At 38.5% G+C, this 26,541-nt stretch overlaps 1 protein-coding gene across 1 annotated transcript in view; it reads right to left on the bottom strand.

The window, feature by feature from the left end:
- The window catches only part of trip4 (thyroid hormone receptor interactor 4), a 66,043-nt gene that overhangs the window by 16,878 nt on the left and 22,624 nt on the right, over positions 1-26,541 (bottom strand). The window contains 1 exon segment of the mRNA XM_063880461.1: positions 24,812-24,914. Coding sequence (XP_063736531.1) covers positions 24,812-24,914 — 103 coding nt within the window.

Raw genomic sequence — 26,541 nt, 5'->3', positions numbered from 1 at the left:
CTGGCAGGAGGTAAACCCACTCAAACTAAATTAGTCCAACAACATTTTTGTTTTCAGAAATGTGTTGAAACAATTGGCAAAACACATTTCACTGAAGGCAATTCTCTATTGTAACTTTGAATATTCTGTGTAAATATGACACCTTAAAACTAATTTACAAATGCATTAGCAGCAATATGCACTGGGGAGGTTTCTTTATTTCAAACTAAAAACAAACAACATGATTGTTCAAATGTTGAATAAGCTACATTTGTTGAAACAGAATACACTAATTAAATCACCAGAGTCTGTCTCTGTCTTCTCTCTTCATAATATATTCAAGTGAAGATCGACTCCAATCTCATATTTGTAAATATATAGCTAAAGCCAACAGCAAGTATACAAAATCTCACCAGCATCTTTAAAGAGCGCTATCATTATCTTGCGATGTTGAGACAATTTTTTGGCCATAAGTGGTTGAATTTACATCCTCACTTTTACGACAGAACTCTAGGAAATGACTACACCCAAAGACAAACACTGCCACTGTCTGTAAATATACACATTTTAATTTATTATTATGGCTTTGTACTAAAGCAAAAGCCTTTGGGGTGCTAGTAGGCAGATTTTCTTAACTTTAGAAGGATTAAGACTTGCAGAATTTACTTGCCAGCCTTGATGCTAAGCTAAGCTAGCTGTCAGATGCCAGAGTTGTAATCTTCTAACTAAATATTTCTAAAAAAGCAGCATTTTTGGGGCTCTGTAATCTAAGAAAAAGCATACTTTAAGCAATTTGTCTGTTGAAACTTGGCATCCGGAGAGTTTATCTTTCAACAGTGTAGTATAAAAATAAATCCAACATAGTGTGGCTTCATTTATGGATCTTCCACTTATTTTTGCACTGTGATTTATATGACTAACTCAGCATCAGAGAACAGCAGCAACAAACAAAGAGAGCAACACAAGCAGACTCCCATTATTGATTGTGGCACTCTCACAGAAATAACAAATATGTTAATGTACCCTCCTAAATAATTTAGTAAACATTGATACTGAAAATGTACAGTACCTAGGCTTAAGGTTTCAAGGTTTCAACCTTGAAACCTTGAAACCTTGAATATATATATGTATTTCAATACAAGCGTGTTTCTGTAGGCTAGGGTCCTTTCACAATCCATATCATATATATATAATATGGATTATATGACATCTGCACAAAGCTTGCATGAGGTCTTGGCTGTATGCTTCACATCTTTCAAATATAAGGATCCTCAGTGGGGGAGTATAACAAAAACCTCTGCTTAACATGTCTTAGACAAGCTGTTGGTGGGATGAATTCTTCTTTTTGACAGTCAAATGCAAAGACGTTACAGTTTGCCAGACTATCTTCATGCTGTTTATCATAAAAGCCCAGAGGGGGGTTTAATTTGGCTTGTTGTGTTCTTACACTGACGTCAACAAGAAACTGGGGAACACATTTCATTTGCCTGACATTGTCTAATAGCCGACATCATTTCTGATTAATCTTACACAGCTAAAGGATTTATCTATCTGTTTGCTCCATGTGGTGCTATGTATCTCAAAGGGGAGAGAGAAAGTACGAACACCGCCAGGGTTACTGCTTCCACCCCCACTGCACATAATTCGGACTACTTCGGATAAAAGCATGCACCAAATGGTGTGTGTGTTTCTTTCTGTGTGGGTGAGAGAAGCAGTTCTGACAAAAATAATAACAGCTGGGGCTTTAAAAGTGACCGATTTTGATTGTTAAATGTTTTAGCGCTTTGTTTTGGCACGTTTGTTCTCCTTTTCAGGTTCTTGCTTAGATGCTTGAGCGCCCAAGGCTAACATTATGACCAGCAAAGATCAGAGGAACCTCTTGGGTCTGGTTAAGTAGCTCATTTAGCTCAAGGTTAAGTTAGCTCAAGGTTATGTTTGGGTCTCTGCAGGCAAAGCTGTCTGTGGAGTGCGAGTAGGAAAAAGGCTGATGGGCCTGTCAAATGTCAGAAAATATCCAGGCTACTGATGGGGGTGAATTGTGAGGGAAAAAGTGAATATGTGAGAAATGATTTGCGTGACAAAGTCTATGTACTTGATACTTTGTATGTGTGTCTAAGTGTGTTGGGGAGAAGGGATTGGATTTAAAAGAAGCAGTAACTGTGGACAAGCTCCTTGGCATGCCAGAGGCACAATGACATTGATCCAGCAGACCTCTCTCCATCAGTCTCCCTGACAGAGGTAACTGGATTGTTCATAAAAATGGAAATAGAGCTGTGTTATTCTCATGCGCGCAGGCCCACAGATGAATTCATCCAACAATACATTTACTCACACATGTGTGCATGAATAAGGTGTGCATCTTTGACAAAGAAGCTTGTGCATACTCAGTCATTAATATTATGGCAACCTACAACAATTCAAGGAAATCTATAGTAGTTATTTGAACAAAAATGTGGATAAACAAACACTTCCTCCAGCAGTGCAACCCTCTGTTGTTCAGGCAAACACACACTTTAAACAGATGCACTGCAAATACACTGAGGCAGCTGGGGGAAGGGAGCACAGGGTGAAGGAAGTAAAGCCGTTTCCCGATTAACAGTTTGCTGTCATGTGAGTTATGATAACACTTAAAGAGGCTAACATTTAAAAAGAGCATGGGTGGTTATGGAGGTGGGTGGGGTTGATAATGACTGCAAATATGCCAAGACATGCAATTAGCTCTCTTGTATGCATTGTTTGTTAGCTTAGCAGCATTCTGTGTCGCACGCTAATTACCCACAAGCAACTGTAGGCATGTGACAAAATGATGCCTGTACAGACACAGAGTGTGTCGAAGCCCTTTCATCATCATTTCAAAAGCTGTGGCAGGCATGGATAACATGTTCATGTTTATTTTATCACAAAGTTATAGCAGATGATTTCTTTGTTCCTTTGTATGAACCACCAGAACATGAAAGGAGTCAAGGCTCTACTCCTATTTTACTGTTTCAGCAATGATGACAAACTTGGAAATCATCATCTTTAAAAATAGCTGGATGCTTAATCAATTTAGCTCACCCACTGTTTGTCTACATCAGCAATGAAGCAGGCTTAGCTGTGCGGCAGCAGATGCTATTGATTTTTGTTGAAGAGTGGGGGCGGGGAGGCACAGAGGAGGTACGGCTAATGATGGAAATTTGCAGAATGACTCCATGCTTTTACAGGGAGCTGTGTTAATGGAGGATTCAGCGTGTCGACTTGGACACAATGTAACCTTCAGAATAGAAGAGGCATTGAGACAGGGCTTCAGGCAGTTTCGGCGGTGATGGGTTGGATATACATGCAGGTTTATAATTGGTGCTGCATATTCCAATCTTGTCTGTGTCTAAGCTGAGCATGACGGGGGCACTGATATTTACTTCACAGTGCTAATAGGATGCACTGCTGTCTCTGGTTGCTTAAATGTGTAAATATTAATGTCGTTTATGACAAGAAACGGGAACACAATAGATCAGCTCTAACTCAGGATGGCCGCATGTGTTTTAAAGAAATGTTGTATATTTATTTGTGTTCTAACATTTTTAATAATAAAGTTTGATGCCTGAGAAACTCCAAGGGATACTTCAATAACATATAGTAAACATTTATAGTAAAAAATAGACAAAGCCCAAACGTTTTTGGCTTAGTCTCAATACACGCCAATCCAGAAACAAAGAGGTGTGGCTGGGATCATAAAAATGTCACATTTGTTTATCTAAGGGATTTGTAAATAGAACTCAAGTTCCTTTTGACCCACAATAGCAATGTGGCTACAATCCAATATTTGTATAACCAACAACAAATGGAGTTCTAGTTGAATTAAGAGGATTATAAAAAATGTTCGAGTTCATTGGGCATCGACCAACTGGACAACATTTCAACCCTTAGAATAGCTACACATTTGTTCATTACGGGATTCCTCTAAAACTCCTACCAGTGCCAATCTATTGATGTTAACATACAAACCATTAATCCATCCATTAATAAGTTTACATCCTGCAGCAAGTGAAGCGTGTAATAATATAGTGTGTGTGTTTCTTTGCAAATACAGGAAGTACAAGCTGAGTAAGTGGCACTCCTTAACTGAAAGCAAATTATATTTATTAGCATACTAATGATATCTACTGATGGCTATGATGCACACTTGAACAATTGCGTCCTTGAGTGTTGAGCAAACAGCTGACATTTGCTGTACTTGTTCTACACCAGGAAACCCCCTCTGTCAATTAAAAGCTTGATTTTTAATAACTATTAAAAATGAAATTGCCCCTCTATTGTGTAACACTGTGGCAAAAATTGTTAAATACATTTTATACAAAGAAATATTAAAAATTCCAGACATCCAATTGATTCTCAATCTAGATCAACTGTTTTTACAATAACAAGATAATTTACAAACTACTAAACCCCTCGGTATGGCAGCAACGCTGTGTTAAATACTTTTGAAATGAAGTCAGAGCTGTTTTTCTATGTGGCTGTATCTCTAGTGCAGGTTAACTGCCTTTAATATAGATCTATATAGTCTAAGGAGCCATCAGCATGGTTCTGGCCCACATATCTGCTTGTAAAGTGGGTTAACTATGCTCCTGGAGAGCTTAACAAGCTGTTGGAGGAATAAGGCAGCACACTTGATAATTAACATGAAGAGGAAGGCATGTTTGAGGAAGGGTGGGGGGGGGTTTCAGGAAGAGGTGGAGTACAATTGAGAGAATGTGTGGGTGTGAGGCGGCCGTATACAAAGACTCAACCAGAGCCATTTTAAAATCAGACCGTTTCAGTTTTGCTCTCTACACTATACATTTAAGCCTTGGTTATATTGTTTCAAAGCATTTATGGATTGCATTTTCGTGTTAATATACTATTTCATACTTCCCTGTTAGTTTTTGGTCCTTGCATAAAAATCTCCCTTCAGTCATCCATCAAATGGTATGTCCTTTTCAGTCATGGTTCAGTTCTTGGCCTCATCTATCCAGAATTTAAAAACTCACATTCCCAACATTTCCCTGTAGACCTTCACTGTAGCTGTGAATGTAGGGAATAGTTTCACGTTTATTTTGAAACAATAACGCCATAAGACTTCAGAAAAGAAACTTGATTCTTGTCAGAATTGTAGAAATTACTAAAGCAGCAGTCACGATGAGCAGGCCCTGACACATCCATGTGCATTTAGGTGATGGAGGTGAGCCAATGCTGCCATAAACAATTACACAGGAGCACTCAGCTGAGAGCAATGATACCTCATGAGTTACGGTTAGTAGACTTTAGTCAGACTTTGTTGCATGACCTTTTATAACAGAAAATCAGCTGTTTGATTGGCCCATTGGAATCCAGTAAATTAATTGTCTCACTGCATCTAGAGTTCTGATTGTACCATTGGATTGAGCCAATTGATTGGTCCATTGAATCAAGTCATTTGATTGGCCCATTCAAATGAGTCATTTGTTTGGCCCATTGGATGGTGCTAATTAATTTGCCCGTTGAAACATTTAATTTGATTTCCCCATTCAAACAGAGCATATGATTGGCCTAGTGCATCAGGACATTTCAGAATCTCCGGTGTCCGTGGATGTGCGAGAATTCCTTTATCCCTGTTTGCAGCTTTATTGGATTTTGAAATGTTTAAGACAGTATAGCTATTGCAGTCTTAGCAGTAGCAAAAACAGCTTGAGAGGCAATCATTTTTAATGCTTGATGTAGTCATTTTCTTTTATTCACTAAACTTAGGTCTGTCATTCATTCAGTCAACAGTAGAGGACATATACTTTTGAATTAAAACAAGCCTCAAGACTTCAAGATATCAAGGCTTTGATGTTAGCTAAATTAAAAACTCACTAATATTAAAACACATCATAGGAGTTAAGGACTTTTTCTTTGGATACATAAAAGTGTAGTTTACAAAAGTACATGGAGTGATTTTGATACTGTTGAAAAGTCTCATGGTGTTAGGGTATATCCGTTCCCAGCCATTAGTAATCTGGCTATTTCCACAGCTGAGGGAAAAAGATGGAGTCCTAACACCACTGAAGGCAGGGGGGCTCAGCTGCAGTTGATGCGTGTGTCTTTTGTGTGGGTTTGTGCGTATGTATGTGTGTGTACATGTCCTTCCTTCAAAGCTCAGGTGCTCTCAGGCAAAGTGTGAAGAGGGTTATGTGAGGCAGAGAGAAAGATTGAGATAAAGACTTAAGAGCTCATACAGTGAATTGCTGCAGAGCGAGCTGAAGGCAGAGGAAGAAGTCACTGTTACTGTTCCATCCTCCCTAGAATGAGCTTACTGACTCCTTTTCTGCTCAGAGTCAATTCAAGTGTCACATACTCCATCTTTCCGGTTTCCTGAGAGGCTTATTTTTCTTCACTATCCCCAAGCAATATATAGATTATTGGTTTGCTACTGAGCTACAGATTGCAATCAACCATCCAGCATGTGTTCAATCAAGGTTTTAGAATTATTCTGAAACCATTTGTTGATGCTTGGTGGTACTACTTTAATAATCTCTTCATTGTTAAGGCCCCCAACCCCCAAAAAACATAGATCCAGATTATTTAATTCAAGACACTAATGCAAATTGAATACTTTTGTATTTTTTGTGAATCTCTAGGATATTGTGAAGGCCATCTTTTAATGTTTTCAAACGTTTTGAATAATGAATCAAGAAAAAAGTCATCTGATTAATCACCAGAAATAATTGTCAACTGCAATTAAGGAAAAGCATACTATGTAATAAAGTAGAGACTCTCAGTTAATTAATGTACAATTATATATATCATTGTTTAATTTTATCTATGCAAGTGTTTCATCACATTGGAAACATCGATCTAAAGACTGAAATAGACGGTACTATCTTTTAATTGTCTCTTTTCTGTGATGGTTGTGGAGTACCCAACCCCATGGGGAGCAGGCAATCTCACTTGAAAGGCCTTTTCAAGTGGTGTGCTACTCAAACACACAGATTTCACAATCGGTGCTGTAGAAAAAAAGGACTAACATTAAGTAGACAGAGGCTGCAAGCAAGAGCCTTTATTATACTTGAATTATCACTTCTCGTGTTTCTCTCTCGACGCTGTGTTTTAAATACTGAGAATATGTTTGACAGCTGGCTATCTCAGTAAGTCTGTTTAATGAACCGGACCTGAGGGTCAGACAGATTATAAGAATCAGATCAGCTGTTTTGGATCGGTTAAGGTTTCAAACACTGCGAGCCAAACGGCCTTTAACCTTTGCACCAATTGCTTAATGTGCTTTCGCAGTGTTGTGGAAATAACTGTGGTGTCACACTATCGGAAAAAAGAAAACAGGCAGAGAAAAACATGAATCAAGAACATTACAGTTCTTGATTCATGTTTTAAACTGCAGTAAATAAAATGCTGGATAAATAATAAATCAACACATATCTTAACTTATATTTAGTTTTATAAAGAATCAGAGAACTGTGAAAAAACACAAAACAAATTGATAACAGCCAAAGCAGCATCATCAAATGTCTTGTTTTGTCCAAATTACAAGCCAAAACTGTACAATGTTTGATTATACAGGATATAAAAACCATCCAAATTAATTCTCACATTTGACAACCTGGAACCATCCCGAATGAATAATTAATTACTCAACTAATTGTTGAAGCTCTCCTTCTCGAAGGACAAAATGATGGTTGCAAAGGGAATAAATAAAGGAATAAAGCACTCACTTTCTTATGATGAAAAGTAAAGCATGTGGAAAAAAAAATGATGTAGGAAGAATATATGAAAATGAAGTAATAAAGACTAAACTAAGGGGAAATATGCTTAGAAATACACACTTCTGGCACAGCCATTTGAAAAATAGTAAGATATTCTAAGTCCCACCACCAAATAAATTCCCACCACAAATAAATCCTGGATGTGACCTGGAAAAATCATCTTTTTTCTTTGGAGGCGCCACTCGTCTCGTCACATTGTGCTGCCTTATACATCACTTAGAGCTGTTTCTCATCCCTTGTAATGTTATTGAGCATCCCTCAAAAACAATTATGTCTTGAACCATGAAAAATGAATATTCTCCGCACACATTGTTGTGCATTCTTGGATTTTTATGTAGCAATGATACATAGTAAGCGTCCTCTCATAATCCACATTTCACATCTGAGAGTCTTGTGTGTTGTTTACTCAGACAGAGTATACGGCACACAAGGGTAACCTCAGCACTTAAAGCTTACAGCCTTCATGAACACATCATCTCTGGTGAATAAGACAACCGCAAGCACCATCCCCGCTCTACATCATATTCATCTAAAGGCTCTTAAAGTATTACTGCACCTTCAAATCACTGAAACATATAATTTCAAACCATTATTTCAAAAAGCTTGTGACAGTTAAGTATAAACAAAAAATAAACCCTGCTTTCACTTTTTCAATTAAGGTTGTATAAACACAGAGGGTTCCAACAGACCAGAATATTCAAGGTGAAAACTTGCCATAGGAATATATATATATGAGTGTCAGCAAATAATGGATATAATATGGAAATATAGGGGTTGTTTGCTCAGGCTATATCAACCACTTCATATGCAGATTAAAACTTTGACCATGTAAGACACAGACATAACCCAAACCTTTGACTGATCAATAATTTGTCAAATAAATACGTTGATAAATGATCCATGCTAACTCACCGCAGGTACTTAGAACATTTTAGCCAAACATTAGGCCTGTGTAATTAATATGTTTTTATTTTCTAAAGATATGTTTAACAATAAAGAATGAATGAAAATAGATGAGTTATCCTAAACCCTTCAATAAACATGTTAGCTACTCACACATAACTAGCAAATGATAGCAGATGTTAGCTAGTTATAAGCTGTGTCCTTTGCTTTAGACAGCTGTGTGCTGGGTATGTGAAGTATCATGCAAAAATATGAAATATTTTCACTCCAGTAATGTAATCACAACTTGAAAGTATGTAATCATGTTGGCTCTGATGGCGCAATATGGGCTGCACATGAGGGGAAAAAGTGTAACCATATGCCAGTTGAAGCAGTTGTTATTCTTTGAAAGAAGGATGGGCATTATTCCTTTCATACTTCATTTGCCTACACCCGCAATACACAGGCTATCACTGAAGCGCTCATATTATTTGTAACCTCTTTACCTTTTCCTTTGTCTCCCCCTCTCCCTTCCCCTTCAATCATTTTCTAGGTTATCCAACTCAAACAGTCTATTGCCTCCATCTTTCCATTTGAGGCCAGGACTACAGACAAAGGAGAATTAGCTGAATTGGATGAGACAAACTGTTTGGTCACATCAACAGAAAGAAGAAGACTTTTCAATCAGCCTAGAGGGAGCCCATTCCAGATTTAGGATAGTTCCTCCACTGATTGATGAAAATCGTCCGTATCGAAATAGACATTAGAAAGTAACAAAAGACATACTAGACATTGCATTGAGTAAATGAATACATAATAAAACACTGTTGATGGTCTACCAGCTCAGTGAAACAAGGACTTCACAGATGATATGAAATGGCTACTCTTCAATTCCTTTAATTGGACAATTGAGAAAACGTTTCTTTACGTTTAATAGTGGGAAGTAATAATATCCATATTAATTATAAAGGGAAAACCTTGCATCTTATATATCTTATATAAAATGAATACAGCTCCAAACTAGGACAAATAGACTTGATTCCCTTTTTCATTGTATGGGGATGCCGCCATCCATTTCACATGTTCTTTTCATATGAAGGAATAATACATGAAATGCTCTATTTACCAGTTTTGACACTTTATGCTTTTGACCGTATCGTGAATATCTGATTTTGAATGGAAAGAAAAGCATCAAAGGAAAAAGCTCAGCCCATCCTGTAAGTATTGAAATAAATGAATATTTTGGAAAGGGGGGGCTCTTTTCCACCAACCCTTTATTCCCTTTCAAGAACTTAAGGCAAAATAGTAAAATAAATGGTGGGAACTATAATCGATTACACACATTCAAAGCAACACTATTCTCTAATCTAGCACTTTAAACATATCATGTGTCTTACATATCTAGGTTGAATCACTGTTTTCATAACCAAATACCTTAATATATGCATATTGCAACTATGTTGTAGAGTAGACTAGCAATGCTTTCACAAAACATTTACTCAATCATATTTTGATAAATAATTATTGAGTAAATATTTGTGAACGCATCAATGGCCTAGTTAGTAATGAGGAGATTAATTTCTAACAGTAAAGAGAATTTCTGTGATTACGCCATTTAAACTTCAAAGCATGTGTGATGCTTTTATCCATATCATCTCAGTAAGCACTGGTCAGAAGTCATAACACCTGACTCTTTCACAAATTGATTGGGTCAAGATGACCATAAAATATGTTACAAATGAAGCGTGTTACATTGGGGAAGAGAGACACCACCATAACATGGCAATTGTTAAGTTAACTTAGAGCAGCTTGGGGAAAGCCACATCACAAATCTAAAATGCCTGGAGCGTCAGTGATTCATTAAGTGTGCTTTAACTTTTTCTCCAGTGGTCCGGCTGTAACCAGTAAATTGTAACGCGCTCGATTAGAGGGATTAAAGTTCTACAATTGGAAAACATTTTTCATATCAGGAACAATGGTTCAAAGAGGATAGTTAAGCTCATATGTATGCATGTGTTGACCTTTCAAAGACAGCGGCTGGCAGAAAAACAACCATAAACTTAGTGGTTTCAAATACTTCCAAGAAACAAAAATACATCTGTGAAACAATAATGAAAGGAATACCACTCTTGTTCTCTGGAGCTGCAATGTGCAGTATTGCTTATGTTAGATATTTTTGTGTCTGGCCAGCAAGTCTACAGCCAGCTCTGTAGAGCGAGCTGCTTACAGTTGTTCAATAATCCATTTACTCGCCTGAGCTATTGCCGTGACTGTAATTTTAATCACAAGGGCGGTAGGCTGATAAGTGGGGAAATGCATAATGAAAGCTGCCTGATGGTGACATGGGTTGAAATCCAGTAATGGTTCTGTACTTGTTGCGTTAATCAAGAATCATCTTGTCAACTTAAATTGTGGAAAAGGAAAGGTGAGGGCAGTCTTAACACTTCACATCTCGTCCTTAAAGAATCAAATAGAAAGTGCCTACCCTCAGCTTTGTACTGATTAAAGCTTTTACTCAGTTACTATAGCTATTCTCTGTCATAGATAAGGTGACAGTGTATGTTTGCCATGACCAATGTCTATATTTCAGAGCTATGACTTATATCTTTAATTTACGCTTTTTATTCAAAAGTGGATATACTGTTGACAATATGAACATTGATTTTTTTTTGTTCTGCAAAAAGGAAAGACTTCCTTAGGTTTGGTATGAATAAACACATCTCTTTTTAATTGTGTAACTACATAGTTCTATTTTGCTGATGTCTTTTTAACTCATGAGATCTGGTAACATTTACACTATGACACTGTGTGTGCAATGATGTTGCCGCTCTTGAAGAGAATTGTCCATATGCCACAGTGAGCCACATTACCATATCACCATCTTTCCAGGCAGCTTTTCTCCCCCCACAAACCATTACTTGCTGCTTCGCCTCATTAGCATTGCAAATAAGACCTAAAGCAAGAACAGCGATGGCAGCAGCAGCAGCAGCAGAGGAAATAGGACAGAATTAACAAATTATGTAAGGACAAAAGGAACAGAGGGTAGCAAACGGGAGGCGGGTGATGAAGAGGAGGTGTCAAGCATTTTACAATATTAGTAATTTCTGATTATACCTTAAACTTGCTATTCCACCATAGGAATGGTTTCTATTGGTGCCGAACCTTACCCTTCAGGAAATGTCTCTACACTTCCCTCTTCCCATCAAGCCAGTGTTTACAGTTTTCTATGTCATTGTGAAGGAATATTAGAAACAATGAACCTCAAGCGTTGTTAAAAAATCTAATCTAGCTGTACCCTACACTGACACAGTTTCTAAATTATTTTTCACTGTAAATAACGTTGACAATACAATTGATAGAAAGTCTTTGTGTTACAAAGTCATATCATTGCATTGTTATCTTACAGTAACTTCTGCAGTAAGTGATGCTTGAAGTCAACAAAAGTCATTAGCAAAAAGCTACAGTTAAATTGGTTATTTAGTTGCAGTTTCTTCTAAAGGGTTAACATGTATTTTTTTTTAACACAAATATGTATTATAATTAAAATATACTCAAATTTTAAGAAATTCCAATATGCTGCCAGTCTCAAACGTCTTTGGTAAGCAACGATCAGACCACAAATCATTTGAATAATCACTCATACTCATATGAAGCGGAATTTTTGGCACTTTTAATGTGTTTTGGGAAACTTTAAACTGAAACACGGTCATTAAGTAGTGGAATTGCTACCTCAACTAATGTTTTTAATCTCAACTGGTGCAGTCATGTCATTTCTTTGCTGCAGTCCATCTAACAGCTCTCCACAGTGTTGTTCAGCATCATTACTTAAAGCACACATTTGTTTAATACCTAAGGACATTCAACAACAGTAAACTTCACTCTACAGACTTATTTTTCAGCTACTTCAAAGAGGGCTGTCTTTTTTAACTTTAAGAGGAATGAGAGCCGAGAAGGTTGTAGCCTCTGAAGCCTCCTCTGTTGTTCTGATAGTCCCCGCTGGGATAGTTTATGTAGGACAGAGAGTGAGAGCGGGAGCGGGAATGAGACCTGGAATTATAGCAATGTTTTTCTGGATCGGGAGCAGGAGCAGCTTTATGAGTGAAATCTGGAGTAAGATCTGGATCTTGACCTGGATCTGCAGTGGGACTGAGCTGGAGTATCGGGAGCCTTTGACATGTTTGCGGTTAGGACTGTTTAGATATGCTTTTCCTTTTCCCAGTTCAAACAAGTCTGTACAAACTCGTTTTCATGAATCAAAGCTGCAGAATTTGAGTAACCTTTGAGGCCGAGCTGCTCGCTTGGTCCCTCCTTCCTGGTTTTACTGAAGCAACTTAACGGATGTTAGCAACTTGGCTAGCTTGTTAGCAGTGGTTCCCTAACCAACTGCTTGGCCAACCAAAACAATTCAAAAGAGGCCAAGTGCTCGCACTGCCATATCAGTCGACATTAGACATGTCTGTTGAGGATTTTATTTGTCTGTCAATTGTGCTAAATATGTTTTTGACAGCATCGAGATTAACCGAGAGCTAACCATCAACAGACACAGTTACCTCACAATGCTATCTTCACTAGGCACACACCACGTGAGACTTTATCTGGAGCAGCGAGTTCAGGCTCTCGTCTCACTAACAACCACAGCATGTGTGTAACCATCATGTCCTTTTTTATGCTCAGTAACTGGAAATCATTTCATAACACTGTCCTTTAAACAGCTCCATCAACGATCATAAGCCAAAATAAATTAGCGACAATAGTTTTAAATGCCAGCAAATCCATTTTTATGTTGCTGGATTTAATTGCTTGTGACATCCAATGAGACAGGGTTCCTCTCTAAATCAGTCTGGCAAATATGTGGTGTGTAAGCTGCGGCGGTTTGTGTGGTGTGTGCTTAAATGTGGACACCCGACCCCCCCTCAAAGTGGGGGCAGGCTCGACTTGGATGATTTGGAAATGGGGCTGCAGGTCTGTTCAACACTCAGTGGGGGTAACACAAGGCGCCCTATAGTGCTGTAATGCAATATTCATGGTGGGGCAGTTAAACACAGCAGAGTTGTTGAGAAGACCTTCCCACCCTCTATCAGGGAGCAGCTGCTGCTCAGGCCTGCTCCCCTCTCCACTGCCTTTCCTCTGCTCATGCATTGTCTCTTTCTCTTCATTCCCTCCCCTGTTTCCTCTCTGCTGCCTCTCACTCAACCATTAATTTTTAATCACAACTTATATGGCTGCCTTGGCCGCGGCTGTGGGGGCAGCAAGTCAAGGGCTCTTGCCTCTGGTTACAAAGTAGGAAATACATTTGAAGAGATCAAGCTAAACATACAGGGAGGGGAGACGGCTGACTCGGGAGGAATGTACAGGGAGGAAAAATATCTGATGCCATTACAGCTTGATTAGAATTTCAATTCCCCAATCTTGGGCTCTCTATTGCGACTGCAGTTGAGATCATTTTAGGATTAAGAATTAGATTTTTCAAGGGCTTTTAGAACTGGAAAACAAATGGATATACATTTTATTGGATGTGTTAAATGACAGATATAGACTGACGGAAGAGCTTATGGTATTTTTGGAATTGGTATTAGCCCCATTGACACATCATATTTCTCAAAACCACAAAAAAAAGTGTAAGATATACAGCTAGCGTAGAGGATGAAATGTTGAACCACTTATTCATAAAGGACAAGGTTATGTGGATGTTGTCAGTGAGGTGGCAGCTCTCAGGTGTTCCCCTGCATTATTTATTTTCCGTATTGGGGTGGTCTGACCCGCTCTTGTAATGAGAACTAGAGTCACGGTCTGTTTGGAGTCCCGGGGCAACGCCGAGCGCCGTGTCCCTGGATCACTGCTTAACCACACAGGCCTCTACATAGCCACTGTTTGCTCAGACTTCACTTGGACTGTAAAAGTCAAGCCTTGTTGACACATCTGTGCTATCCTTCCCCGAGGCTAATGGCTATTACATCTGTCTGCTTCTTTTTAGAGGGAGAGGAAAACTAAAAGAATCAAATGCTCTTTTGAAAATAGGCAAAGTGAAAACACTGACAGCACTGATGGAAAGGTGACAGCCTCCTTTGAGGGGGATTACCGCTGTTGATCTTTCTCACGAGAGCTGTAAGGTGATTACATTGGTTAAGATCTGCATGGAAATAAATGGATGGCCATGTGGTAGCAGTGTGTCAATGTTTACACTTGTCACAGGTCACTCTTTACATTATTAGGTAATGTCATATGTTTAAGAAGTGTGCCCAAAGTAAACATTTTTAACTAAATTAAGCTCCCCAGCTATGAACTGCTGCAGAACACATTAGGTATAAAACATGTTGTCAAGTGAAATATTTAGGAACAAATACAGTTTATTAGTTAAACACATCATTAACTGGCAAGTGTGTTTAAAGTGTTTGTATCCATCTTTTTATTCATTTATTGGTTGGTGCAAAAAGCAGCTTTTGACAAAAAACTAATTAAATCATATTAGGGCTGCAGCTAACTACTAATTTCTGAGTTAACTTTTACTCTTTTAAGAGACGGATAGTAGTGAAATAATTTCCTCAAAATGTTCAGAGCGATGTCTTCAAATGTCTTTTAATACTGACAAATCAAAACCACATATTAACATTTCAGCAGTTGACAAAACTGAATCTCCAGTACTTCAACTTGAAAGAAATGACAGAAAGGATGAATACATTATTAATAAAGTAAAATGGCAAATTCACTTTTCTGTTGTTTGACTTATCTATGAATTGTGTAAGATCTCATTTGTATTGGTTATAAGTCGGCGGTTAAGTTTCATAGTTTATAGTTTAAGTTTCATTGTTTTTCCACCACAAAGCACAGACGTCAATTGAAGTAAGTTAGTTCTTTAAAGACATCCTTTAATAGACAAGCTATCCTAAAAAACGACTTTGAGCCCTCAAATATAAAAATGAAGGAAATATGTTTTCTTCAATGTCTAAAAGGAAGTTACATTTTTGTTACATTTAGAACTTTCTATACATGCTCTCACGCATCTTGGCGGACAAACGCCCACAGCCACTTTTAACCACATTAAGTGACTCATTGGCCGTGTCTAGTTTAACATGGTCACCTCCATCAGCTTTTTGAACTGTGCAAATAATCCTCCTATTGATCATCGATGCCTAACCTGACAAATTAACCAAATCAAGGCAGCACAATTACTGCATTCATGGTATTCAGCACACCTCTACCAATCAGTCTAACACACAAAGACGGAGGGAGGGAATTTTTTTTGACAAAATAGAGAAAACAAAAGGGAATGAAACAATGAAAACTGAAAAGTGAAGACACACAACATAAGGGTTCAGTCAAAAAAGATCCAGAGCCAGATGTGTAACAATCTCATTTTGAACTTGGACTTATGAATCTGTGTTGGAGATATTCATGTTTGCAATGCACACTAACAAATTAGGAGAAGAGAACCGGCAAATATGAACACCACTGAAAGTCTATTTACTGTAACAAAATGAAGCCAAGCAAGGGAAGTTTATGTACCATGTGTGTCTCCCTTCATGGACAGTGACCCATATAAATACCGAATGTGACACCATAGAAAAGCATTGATTTGTGTTTGCTGCTTTAAGAGGGGATGAGCGGTACAAACACTAAATCAGGATGGACTGAGAATGCATGAGAAGCTGTGCATTTCTAAACCTGAACTAAGAAAAGATATAGCTATTACAACTGGGCCAACGCCTGTATCTAAAAAAGTGACCTGTAAAAGAAGAGGAAGCTAAGTTATCTGGTACCATGGAAATAATTCAAAGCCTATGTTTTTTAAATCCACTGTGCAGAGTGCATGACACAGGCATTACTATCCTTTCATCCATGGTATATTCTTGAGGACCAAATCAATTTTAACCTCTGGAGTATAACCCTCTCAGGCATCATCAGAAACAGTGGGTTGTGCAACAATACCTTAACATCCATATCTCAACACAGTCAGCTTCTCACACATCTAAGTATATCTAAAGGCATTCATCACACAGAGACAGATCGAGGTTTAAACCAATGCATATGGTAACAGCTCTGTAATACATGATAATTGCATTACATTGAATAAAAACTAAACAAAATTTGCAGAAAGCATGTTATTCATGCAGTAAACGTGACACAGGAGAAAGCACTGGCACGTCAAATGCTGATTGATATGGATTTTGTAATGGTGTCTGATAAAGGTAACAATGCTCTGTTGAGATAAGGAAAGACAAATCTATTGCTACACCAAAGAGCAATTTCTTTACACAGGCTTTTCACCCTTTGCCGAGACGGAAAAGTGAGAGCTTTCATTACAGAGCGCAGCTGATAAAACCTCTGGGCTCAAGAGCAATCAAATAATACACAAAGCTCACGGGCAAAGCATGTCAATGTCAAGGATACACAGTATTAAAAAAAGAACATATTTCAAGGATATGTAATGTATTCAAACAGCTTCTAGATCTACATCAACATACATAATAATACCCATAGGAAACAGAATTCATGCCTGATTGCTCTTATTCAATTAATAGCAGTGAGATATCATCAGGATATAGCTAAACATGTTTAATCTACTCTAACTTGCAATGTTAAGAGATCCTTGAACAAAATACAGAAATGCTTGGATCCTTATCTGCTCGAAATATTAATCACTTGCTCTATCACCAACTCATGTTTCATCTGTTCTGTAGAGATGATAACACCATGACCACAAAGTCAAAGGTAACAATCAATTCATTCATAATAGCCATACTGTTTTTACATATTGGAAGCATAACCAAGTGTAGGTTTTTTTCGACCCAAGCTGTAGAGGTGACAGAGTATTGGATTTTTTGTGGACATCTCGGTCAAAACTAGAATATTCTGAAGATTCACATAAAGCCATAGATAGAATGGTGTTATTGAGGTCGCAAAGGTCTGAAGCAAAGCCGATGGTCACGCCTCTCAAATCTCAACAGTGCCCTGCGGGTCATGCAAGCTGATTACACAAGTGTAAAAAAAAAAAAGCCAAGACAACATCTCAGAAACTCTCTGCTTGTCTAAATGGTGTGCTTACACATTGTTTTATGAACAGACCAGAGTCTCACATTTTGAGCTGTGCAGACTCAGACATGAGCAGATTATGAAAAATATGCAGCCACATGGATGTAGAATGTATAAATTGGGCTTGAGAAAGTACAATATGTTAAAAATAGGCTGCAGTACGCCTTTTATGTTAATGTGTGCTCATTGAAACCTACTGATTTTATTACAATACAGAAAAATACTCTATGACAGACTAATTTAGTTTCCAGTGAATGCAATTCAGCATGCAGGAGTGTTGTCAGTGTATCTGTGAGGACAGGCACATCTAGTACAGCACAGTTTATTGCTCGGGGCTCCCTCTTGTTCCCTTGCCTGTGTGCTTTGGTCTCTGCTCAACAGCTCAGCTCTCTCCTCTCTCTTCTCCTCTCCCCATTAACCGGCTGACAGATCAGTAATAAACACAGCCTGTCACCTTCAAGGCCTGCCTCTCATTTACTAGAGAACACATGAAATCTCTCTCTCTCTCTCTCTCTCGCTCTCTCTCGCTCTCTCTCTGGGCTCATTGGAGCTGAAACCTGATTTTTGGCCCCGGCCGCCTTGGAGGAAGCAAATTTTCCTCTGCACCCAGATAGTCCTGAAAAAGGCATGAATATTAAATGGAAAATCCATGAATAAATAATCAAAAAGGACTTCCGTCGCTCTAACCTCTTTCTGTCTCCCAGCAGTGGATGACAGTGGAAGAGCGCAGGGGAGAAATAGAGGAGAGAGAAAAAATCGTGACCACCTCAGGAGAGAAGGTGGACATTTGTTAGGTAATTGGCTTTCTCTATTTGCAATCCCATGGTGCTGCAATTTCACACATAAAACACAGAGGTAATCACAAGGTTACAGTGCAGCCGATGGTTAGTGGAGCAAAATTCAACTGCAATATTTTCACTCTAAATGTATTGTTATTTCCATATGTGGCGCAACCTGAGGGATAAAAGCAATACATACTGCAACAGCTCGATAATGTATGCGTGGAAAATGCAAATGATATTTAAAAGAGAGCTGGAAGTGCAATGTGTAAAAGGGATATGATGTTGGATGCATAGCAAACAAATAAAGAGAATCATTTATATGTGATATACTCACTAGTCCCTGGGTATGCGGCTGTTACACAGGAACAAGTAAATATAGATTATGTGCTTCCAGTTATTCCCGTAAGGGTGCTTAATATGTATTGTACTGGATTTCAGTGACCTCGATTTCTTTAACAGAGCATATGAAGACAAATCATTAGACATAGAATAGCTATTAGTGAAAAAATGACTCTGTGTTGCTGCTGTATTATGGATGCGTTTGTGTAGATTAGTGTGACATACTGTAAATTACAGCCCCGGTGTCATGCACTAATCATCAGTGTGAGGAGTTAATTAAACAAATTACATTTACGCAGAATAATAATATTTAAAAAAAAAGGTACGATGTTTGATTTTGTTTAAAGCAGCCATACTCTAATTACCGCTCTGTTTAGCATTTTGATTGTTAGTGTTGGAGTCAGCCGTGCCTACAGTAAGACCAAATTGTCTTCATATGCATAAAGGAAAACGATAATTTTCCTGCATTTATCTCATTGTCGGTCTCACTGCGTTCTGCAAATGCTGTATCAGAGCTGGGTTGAGCTACAGCTAATGCTAACTCAACAGTTCCTACTGCTGCTTCATATAACAAGCAATTAACTGCTGAAAGAAGGCTATGTAAGTGTCATCAAGGCTAATGGCTACTGTGTGGAAATTCAATCATTGGTGCTTATGAACTCAATTAAAATATTTCCAGTTATTGACTTCCAACATGAGTTTGTTTGGCTGCACTATAAACAGCTACTGTTGTGTTTCTGACCAACTGGCTGTTGAAGAAGTGGTTGCTGTTTTAACACGGTGCCAACACATGAGAAGTGAAGGGATAATTTAGTACAAAATAGAATAGATAACATACAGTAAGAAATACATTAATAAACATAATCAAATACTAATTAGCCCATTGTTTTCTCTGAGATTTACAACATATCCAAATGAAGAACTCTGATTGAGTCTAATACTATCTAACATATCAACATAACATATCGAGTATACATTTCCATCCATTTTCAAAATCTTCACACAGTTTTACAGTTTAAAATACTGGATACTTGTTTGAATAATAAAACATCATTACATGCAATGCAATGTGTAACAAAGCTGACTTCTGCTGAACATGAGAATAGATCATCTGAAGAATTGGAAGAAAAGGACCTTGGGCTTAAGACAGGACAACTACTTTGCCGACCTTGAGGTCCTTTGAAATTACTCCAGTCTCCGGTGATTTGGAGATTATATATGTCAATGACTTACGCTGGGAGAGATAAAAAAGATCTCATCATGACCTGCAGCTGCAGCTGAATTTCTCATCTTAGCAATTATATCCATGACTTCCTTTCCTGTAGTTGGACCCAACATCAGGAAGAGAGTCCTTTTGTAGCTGCTGGAGAGCCGTCAGAGTGACTAATCTTTGTAGGAAAAGATAAGCCAGTACTCACAAAGCACTCACTGAATGTACACATTGTATCACAAGAGTTATACATTCAGCCCCAAAAAGAGTGAAGATCTGGGTATGACCTTTTTGTTTCTTTTAACGCTTCTTAAGGACATTCTTTTTTTGTTTCTATAATGGATGAATCTTTGTAGAACAAATGCACTCTGGAGAGCTGTATTTTATTTAGCGTGATTACATTTTCTCAGAAGCCTGCCAAATGATCGCGAGACGGAATAAAAGGCATTAGATGCTTTAAGCTTATCAGCCGTTTTGTATACTTGAACTGCTGATCTCCTTGTTCTGATTCAGAGCTTTAGTCAGTTGAATATGAGAGTGGTTGTTCGAGAGATGCGTATTTTTTTTTTCTTGCTGGTCGAGCAATCTCTCAACAAGGCTTGAAGCCATTTGATTCACTCATGGAACATTACTCTGGGTATCCACCCTTCATGCTCGAAAGCAATAGGATTTTAATTCATCGGAGGCGTCATAATAAGAAAGTCAAACATAATTCTCAGGTTACAAAATGCTTTGTTCTGCAGAACAGGAAGTAGCTTTGGGCTCGTTTAGCAACAACAGCCACAGCACTGATTCAAAGTTCTACAAATTCAACACAGAATCGAATTTAAGCCTAAATGATTGAAGTTTAACGAGATAAAGGGGTTAAACATGTTAAATAGATTACATCAGTTTCACATCTATTTCAGACTTGAGGATCAGGTTAAGATTCTAGTCATAAAATTAAACACGTTTGGTGGCTAATTGTGAGGCTTCAAACTGGTTTGAAGTCCAGTATGGGGCCAGGTCAGAAATCCCTGCATGCTTCAACATACTTAACCGTCCACTGCTACCAAAGAAAAACCAACCCCTCAATGATCTTCAAAATCAGTTAATTAGGTCATTTGAAGTTATTACTTGCTGTTGTAATTATCCATTTTAGCATTTAATTGAATAGCATCTTCAGAATCAGCTGAGGTTATGTAATTGTTTTTGAAAAATGTCCAGTCAGTTTGGCCCTTCTACTAAAGTTATATGATTTGTGTTTCACGTTTACTATGTGGCTATGTACATACTAGTTATGTCTACACAGCAACATCATACACAGGATGTCAGTCCATAAAAAACATGCTGCGAGTGAAGGATAGCTATAACGAAGAGAAAAAGGAAATTCGGCTTTATGTCAGGAGCCAAATAGCTTTCAACACCCAGACTGACCTTCAGCTTACACAGAAGCACTCGCACACACACAGATACAAATTATTACAGGATGTGACCATAAACCATAATGCACATCCCTGATTACAGGGAGTGAGCCTTGGCTCTATGCCATTTTAAATGTCACAGGCTCCTCCACAGGGAAATGACTGATCAACCTGTATCCAGCACAGCCTAGCATATTATCTACAAAGCCAACAATAAAACTGTCTGGAGAGAGAAGCAGCATCATTTGATAATTGCTAAATGCATCAAATAATGTGTATCCATATGTGGGTGTGCTCGCTTTTCCTCTCCTTTCAGGCTTCTATTACTGTAAGGTGCAATACTATGAGTAAGGAAAAGCGTCTGCTAGTACTGCCGATCACACACAAAAAAGACAACACACGAGACTGCAGAATCATTCAGCTCTCAGCTCATTTGACCTCATCTCTATTCCCATAAAAACAGAAGCAGCAACAAATCAAGCACAAATGCAGGAGACCCTGAGGACAACAACAACAGCAACAACTTGCAAAGCAATTAGACACAAATATGTTTCATCCCAGATAAACAAATGAAAGTTTTTTACATTGTGTTTGGTGTAAATGTTACTTAATGGAGATAGTGGCGATAACAGCAGTTCTGTGTAAGCATTTGAACTGTATGCATTTACTAAATTGACCGAAGGATGAGTGGTTGTTGCCAAGGTAACAGCTAATGGGGGTTTAAATAAATAATAAATAGGAAAAGCCTGGTCTTAAAACTCCAGCTAACATTTGACAACCCGATATTTCGAGCGTAATCACAGCTCCCTCTTTTCCACAACACGTTTGCAGAATTTGCTTAATGGAAGAATCAATCAAAGCTGCCACACATTTACATTTTTAGACATTACTAAAGACACTTTCTAACACATGAATGTTTAACGCTAATAAAATGAAACAACAATAGAGCATGCTTCGTACTGAAGCAATAAGTGAGGGGAAAAATACAGGGAGCTCTAGCCTTTGCTCGTTCAGATGAGGCATGAGATGGTTCGCAATGCCAGTGACAAGAGGAACTTGTCGATGTAAGCTGCCGGGGGAGCAAAAAATACGTGTGCTAAGCCCCCCTGAGTAAGATGAGCGGCAATGCCTTGACCCGTGAGATGCAGTGGGAATTGAGGTGGAAGAGGGGGCAAGAGAGCAAGAGAGTGAGATAGTGAAAAGCTAGCTGGTGACAGAGGAATCAGACAGGCTGGACGGTGTGGGTCCAGTGGGTCAGGATATCTGATCCAAATACCGGGCTAATGTGGACCACAGGGAGCATGTCCTGATCAATGCACAAGACAAGAGAAGAGCGGACTATGTAGTACACAAGGACACATGGTGGTGAGGGAGGTATGATGTGTATTATACACAGATACATTTTTCATTGAACTAACCCTAACCCTAAGCCGTTCTGCAAATTTGTAATAATCTTCCTTCTTATTATTTAATTTGACATTTAATAAGGGACCCCATTGCTGAAAGTCTCCCTGCTTTTTCAATTATATATTCCTTCACCCAGTTTAGTATCTACAGACATATCAAATGTGTGCGCCCATTTTTATGGGTTTATCAATGCTTTTAAATGTCAGCTTGTTACATTATGTAACAGTTGTGGAGTTGCTTATGTCAGGATATTTACTGTGAGTTTAACTAAAACAAGAGCAGCCGTCACCGGGCTGCATCTCTAGACAGTTGTGTGATAGTGTGTGGGTGTATGCTTGGCTGTGAATAACTATCAAATTACATGACAGAGGCAGCAGTTACACAACTGATCAATGCACACTACATGACAGAAGCATGCAATGTAGCACACATGCACAGAATGGGGTCATGGTGCTATGAGAGGTAAGAACAAAAGCTATAACAAAACAAATATATTCTAATTGAAACCAACCTAACCCTAAAACATTTTGAGAATCTTAAATGCTTTTTATGTGATTTGTATTTATGTTATGTATTGGGACCCCAATACTGAAAACATATCTGTTTTTTTAATAACATATTGTCTTTCACTCAGTCTCTATGTAGAGAATCAGCAACTGGCGTCGGTCTCCATTTTCAGGGGGATGTCAATGCTTTTCAAATGTGATTGTGTTACATTATGTAAGGTTTCTTACGATATTAATCTTAGTATAACTAAAATAAGAACAGCAGTCTCCAGGCTGCACACTGAACAGTTATGGGATGGGATGTGTGTGTATGTTTGACTAAGAATAAGTATCAAATTACAAGACAGAGCCAGCACTGTTACATTGCTGGAAGGCTGTTTTGAGCCAATGCCATTTTGGAATAAAATGACATGTAAAAGCACTGATTTAGAATAAAGATGATCTATTTGAAGGTGTTGGTGGTTTAAATTCTTTGCAGATGGTATAAATGCAATGTATTTGATAGCATATCATCTTTTTGGGGCAAAATAAAAAACTGAGAGCTTATTATTTGTCCCCATGGCGAGTTACGTAGAAAAATAACAGGTGGAAGATATCCACTATTCATAATATTCATATTGATGGTTCAGAATTAACTAAAAACAAGTTCAAACAAAGCCATATTTACTTAGAATGTGAATTGATTCCTAAACCAAATGCCACTGTAGGTTTCGATGGTGTAAGTAAAGATTACAGCGATCCGTGCCTACGCCAGCAAGCCTGTAACAATGTGTCAGCAGGTTTCATCAAGTACAGCTTCTTATTCAAGACCATACTGCCAGTAAAAATGAAATGTATAAAAAAAGACTTCAAAATAAAAATGAGAGGCATCATGAGGGGCCGGATTTTGCTAAACAAATCTAGTGTAGGAGGAAACAGGAACAATTTGATAACCTTCAAACCCAAGACATACTTCTGAGACATCGTAAATCACTAATCAAGCTTCACTCCACTGCTACAAATCGACAAACAATTGCTGAAAGTTCAGAAAATCCATTTCTATAAAGCCTTTCTGAATTGATCAAGTAAGATCTGAAAGAGATCTCTGTAGATCGACTGCATAAAAAAGTCCTCTATAGTCTTTAGATGCTTTGAAATATTAACAAAAGAGCTTGCCGGTAAATCATGTTGAGTCCTATTATAAATCACACAATACAGAAACAACATTGCACATCCAGGCCCAGCTTGTCCCCCAGGCAACCTGACAGAAAAATCCTGTCTTTACAGATGGCTCTCAGAGAGGATCTGTAGTACACGAGTATGTGGGAGTACACTCTATGTGTGTGTGATTTTGTTTTATTAATGAAGACATAGTAATCAGACCCTGTGCCTAGTTATCAGTCCTTCACTTTTGCAGGCTCATTTATGCATGTGTGTGCATACGAATGCAGAGTAGATAGCTGATCAAAGAATTAAATAACACCCTTACTTTGAATAGGCTCATTTTTCCTACTTCCTTTTACATTAAATAAGTAGGACTTACAGATCTTGTGCTTCCCTTTCATGGGGAACTTCACCAGCATCTCTTGGGGATTGGTGCAGATGAAGACGAATGGGGAAGCAGACTCCTCACAGGTATCAGGGAACTGCAGGTGGGGGAAGAAAGGAGAGAACAGTTTAGCATTACCTTGCACAGCCCAGCCATATTGAGAAAAGAATAATGTTAAATCTCACGATGCCTGCCCGCTATCACGGTCATGAATCATTCAGTGAGAGTCTGGGTTCCTACATCAAGCGAAATGTCCTCCATGCCTGATGTAATACTACATGCCCTGACAGCAACTGATAGTTATTGGTCTCTCTGGGTTTTATGCACTATAATTGCACAGCTAATGATGCAGTTGCTAATGAGAGCAGTTGCACCACTTGCGAGCAGCAGAGATCAGACAACATTCATTACAAGCAGTGCCAAAATCCAAGTCTTTTTTAGATGTGGACATACACAGAGACAAAAATCCCACAAACAAAACTGTTAAAACCGTGTGAGCAATATGAATGGTTTCTTCTAGTAATTACAGAGAGCACTGTTACATTTCATTATTTATTAAAAGCATACTTCTGAATCTACAGAAACACATCGCATTTAACCACATCCATGACATATTTATGCGGACCATAAAACATGCCATTCCTCATCCCTATGACGCAGAGGATGTTTTACAGCACATAATTGACAGCCGCCCACAGCAGAGGGCTAAAGACCAGAGAAAACCTCTCTTCCTCGCTGTTATTGATTGGTCTCTCAGGTGAGAGTATGGAATTGACTGACACAGTGACAAAGGAGTCATCTTTCCCATCACTGGCAGCCAAAGGCTCTCAGCTCATCCAATTTCCTCCGGCGCTATCAGATAGTGGCCATGATTGCATCTAGCCAGCCAGGAAGCGGCTCTTTTCATGACAGCAAGGTTTTTCCTCTTCTCTCCTCCCCCCCATCTTATTCACAGCCTCCCTCAAAGGAGCACTGAAGGTTGTGACAAATTTGGGGCTTTTAAGGGAAATCAACAAAATCTGCAACCCATCTGTATGGTCTCAGACCAACTTGGGAGAGATGATAGAGATGTTTATTTCAGATGCCTGTCCGTGTTGACTGGAGTGTAATACATCGGTGAGTGATAAAATATGTAAACACCCAGAGTTGGTAGATATTTGTGACGACCCTAAAAGAGCCCCTTGTTTCCTCCTTCCAAATGACACAGAGATTACAATTAAATTATGTCTCCCAGTGTAGTATCCTGTTTCCAAGATAGAAAATTCCCCTGACAACCCTTGAACCAAATGATGTGTGATTTAGTATGGGTTGAACAAGATGAAGTTTGTGAGTCCACAAATGTAGTGTAATGGGATACGGCTGGCAATGATCTGTATTTGTGTCATACAATCCCACGAAAAGATTAAAAGGTACCATGTGGAGTTTTCTTGTATACAAACAAAGTAACTGTTTACATTTAGCATTTTGTGTGAAGTGTGAAACCATTGGCAGCAATGTACTACTTCACGACTGCCACATGCTAATGTGCGTCTCTGAGCACGAGACCAACTCAAACATTTACCCACACTGGAAAAATCTCTTCATAAAAATGACACTGGTTAAAAAGCTCAACAAGATACCTTTAAAACCAAAAATAGATTCATCTTACTGTTGACCATGGACCATAGTCCAGAAAATCAGGCAGTTTTTGCAGACATGACTATTAAACATGAGGCATAGATTAC

Source organism: Eleginops maclovinus, chromosome 4, assembly GCF_036324505.1.
Source record: "Eleginops maclovinus isolate JMC-PN-2008 ecotype Puerto Natales chromosome 4, JC_Emac_rtc_rv5, whole genome shotgun sequence".
NCBI lineage: Eukaryota > Metazoa > Chordata > Actinopteri > Perciformes > Eleginopidae > Eleginops > Eleginops maclovinus.
This window is presented reverse-complemented; position numbering and strand designations above follow the sequence as displayed.